The sequence below is a fragment of the Rhamphochromis longiceps genome, linkage group LG2, assembly GCF_057381845.1.
Source record: "Rhamphochromis longiceps isolate RC_006_pf linkage group LG2, R_longiceps_female_GT1.1, whole genome shotgun sequence".
Classification (NCBI taxonomy): domain Eukaryota; kingdom Metazoa; phylum Chordata; class Actinopteri; order Cichliformes; family Cichlidae; genus Rhamphochromis; species Rhamphochromis longiceps.
Genome location: NC_140558.1, coordinates 25,169,536 through 25,172,027, shown reverse-complemented (window position 1 = coordinate 25,172,027; position 2,492 = coordinate 25,169,536). Strand labels below are relative to the sequence as shown.

At 50.4% G+C, this 2,492-nt stretch overlaps 1 protein-coding gene across 1 annotated transcript; it reads left to right on the top strand.

Annotated features, from left to right (window-relative positions):
* Positions 1–722: 722 nt before the first annotated feature.
* On the top strand, positions 723–2,280 carry tmem271 (transmembrane protein 271). The gene is made up of 2 exons (XM_085381545.1): positions 723–875; positions 963–2,280. Exon 2 carries the CDS (start codon positions 1,135–1,137, stop codon positions 1,924–1,926), a length of 792 nt encoding a protein of 263 aa, XP_085237671.1. The 5' UTR covers positions 723–875; positions 963–1,134; the 3' UTR covers positions 1,927–2,280.
* Positions 2,281–2,492: the final 212 nt, after the last annotated feature.

Here is a 2,492-nt window from a genome sequence, read left to right as displayed (position 1 = left end):
TACAGTATGTCTTTCTACATTTGTTTTAAGACTGAAATGCTGCCTCTAACCAGTTATCCACCCTGCAACGCTCCTGTAAAGGTTGTCTATGGTGAAGTCTGGAGCCTCTCTCAACCACCATTAAAATACGAGACGTTTATAGTTTTAAAGCTCCATTAGAAATGTGAGGAGAGATGCTGTGGACTCCAATCAGCGGCCGTCTGGCCTCCTGGTTTGGATGTTTCAGCACCGCGGACAGCGCACAGCCTCGCTCAGCTCCTCTCGTCTTATTGATGCTTGATGATTTGTGATTTCCGGAAAGATCTGCCTGACAGTCACTCCTGGTGGGCTTTTCGTTTTTTTATTTAGCTCATATTAAGAATAAGAGGATTATTTTGTTTCCGCCAAAAATCAGTTTAGTAACAGGAACACAGGTTACCGCTCGCCTAAATTAAATTTCCTCACCTCGCAGTCACTCCTGCAGAGGTGAACTGACTACGAGCCTGAGGGTTTGAAGTGCGTGTATAAAAAAAGAAAAAAGAAATCATTTCATATTCCCGAACACCAGTCGCGCTCACGATTGTTTTGATCACCCACCAAAAGTCGCTCACTCGCCTTTCCATTTAACACAACGTCACTGTAAAGTCTCTACGTGGCACCTCAGGCACACTTATAGCCCCTGTAGGAGTGTTCTTGGGGCCTGCGGGTCATTGGTCAACAGGACGCTCGAGCATCTCCGGCTGTAGCAGCCGCCTCCTTCTCTGCCACAAAACCCCGCACACGGCATTCAAGCCGGAGACTTGGCGGACTGCACTCTCTCGTCAGGAGGAAAAAGGAAAAGCAACATAAAAAAACTTTTGCTTGGGAGTGAGATGGGCGGCTATAGCTGATCTTGGGTAACGCGATCATTGGCTGTATGGATTATCGATAAGTGCAGTGAGGAATGCGTTCTTGTCATTAATTATTTATATATTCCTGTAAAGCGGCGGGCATGCGAGAGAGACGCCGCAGCGGCGAGGATCGCCCGCTCTGAACCGGAGGAGTCACCGGCAGATGATGTCCCGATGTGAGAGTGCTTCCAGAGGAGACGGAGGAGAGGACGCAGGAGGATGAAGAGCGGGGGAGAGGGATCGAGAGCGGCAGAGGTGGAATATAATGAAGTTGAGTGGGAAAGGGCTGTGCACCGTCCTCTCCAGCACCCTCCTCTTCGTGTGCGCCCTGAGCGAAGTTGTCGTTGGATTAAGATGCGTTTCGTTGGGATCTACGGTGAAAGCGCATTTCCACCTCGGCTCCACAGCCGGGGCTTTCTACTCCGGGCTACTTGTGGGAATCGGGCAGGTCATGCTGGGAACCGCGCTGGTGTGTTGCACGGACAAGCCCGGCTGCAGGAATTTCTTTCTCCTCGGTGTTGTGGTCTTCTTGTTGGGGGTCCTCACCGCCTTCTCTGGCGCGGTGGTGGACGGGGACACGGCTTCTCTGGTGGAGAGGAAATATTCCCATTACTGCTTCCACTCTGTGGTGTTGAACCCTGCCTGCGAGCAGCTGAGGGATTACCAGCGGAGTTTGGTCATCTCCACTGTTCTCAGCACGTTGGAGTGCCTCCTCGGGCTCATCAACCTGGTGATCATCAAAAGGTACAAAACAGCGCAGTTTTCTAGGAGCAGACAGTGTCAGAGGCAGAGCGCCGGGGCGATCATCTTCAGCGAGGAGCGGGACTGCTCCTCGGCGGATTTCCAGCCGGTGTCTTACATCAACCTGGGTGTTTTTGGTGTGTTTGACGAGACAGGTGCAGAAGTGCAGTGCGGGGGACACCCGTCAATCGAACTGCCGGGATACTCGCCCACGGACCCGGAGCTCAATCATTGCTTCCCTTTCTCCTACCCGCTCCCCAGTGAACTGCCACCCGCATACGAAGACATTTTCCCCGCTGAGGCATGCAACACATAGCCGCTCTGGAGCAGCGCTTCCCTCTGCTGTGACAATCAATGACTTTACGCTTTAAAAAAACAACAACCCCTTCCTCTTCCTCCTCCAACAACCCAACAAAAAGCAGTAAGTTACACAGGAGGACGGCGGAGTGGATTTTGTTTTCGCCTCATTCCTTCTCACTTTTCTTTTACCTCTGCCTATGCTTATGTTCAACATCATCAATCAGACTGATGTAGATAAACACATCATCCAGGGCCAGACAGTGCAGGCAGATCAAGGCCCATAAAACGCAACAGCTTGCTAATATAACAAAAAGCAGAGTTTGTGTTCTGAATGTTTGCTGTTAACGTTTTTACCTGTGAATAAACTGTATTTAACCTCACCTGACGTCATGGAGCTGCTGGCAGTTTAGATTTTGTGCTGGTGTGTTCACTCTAAACTTCGAGCCTAAAGGTTGCGGGCAGACCTCCTCCAGACTCCGAGGATAGCTGGTGGAGCGTAATTAATGAAAGTGTCATGCACATCAATCCAAACGGTAATTTTATAAAATCACGAGAATTCATGTAATCCGCTGGGTAAACACC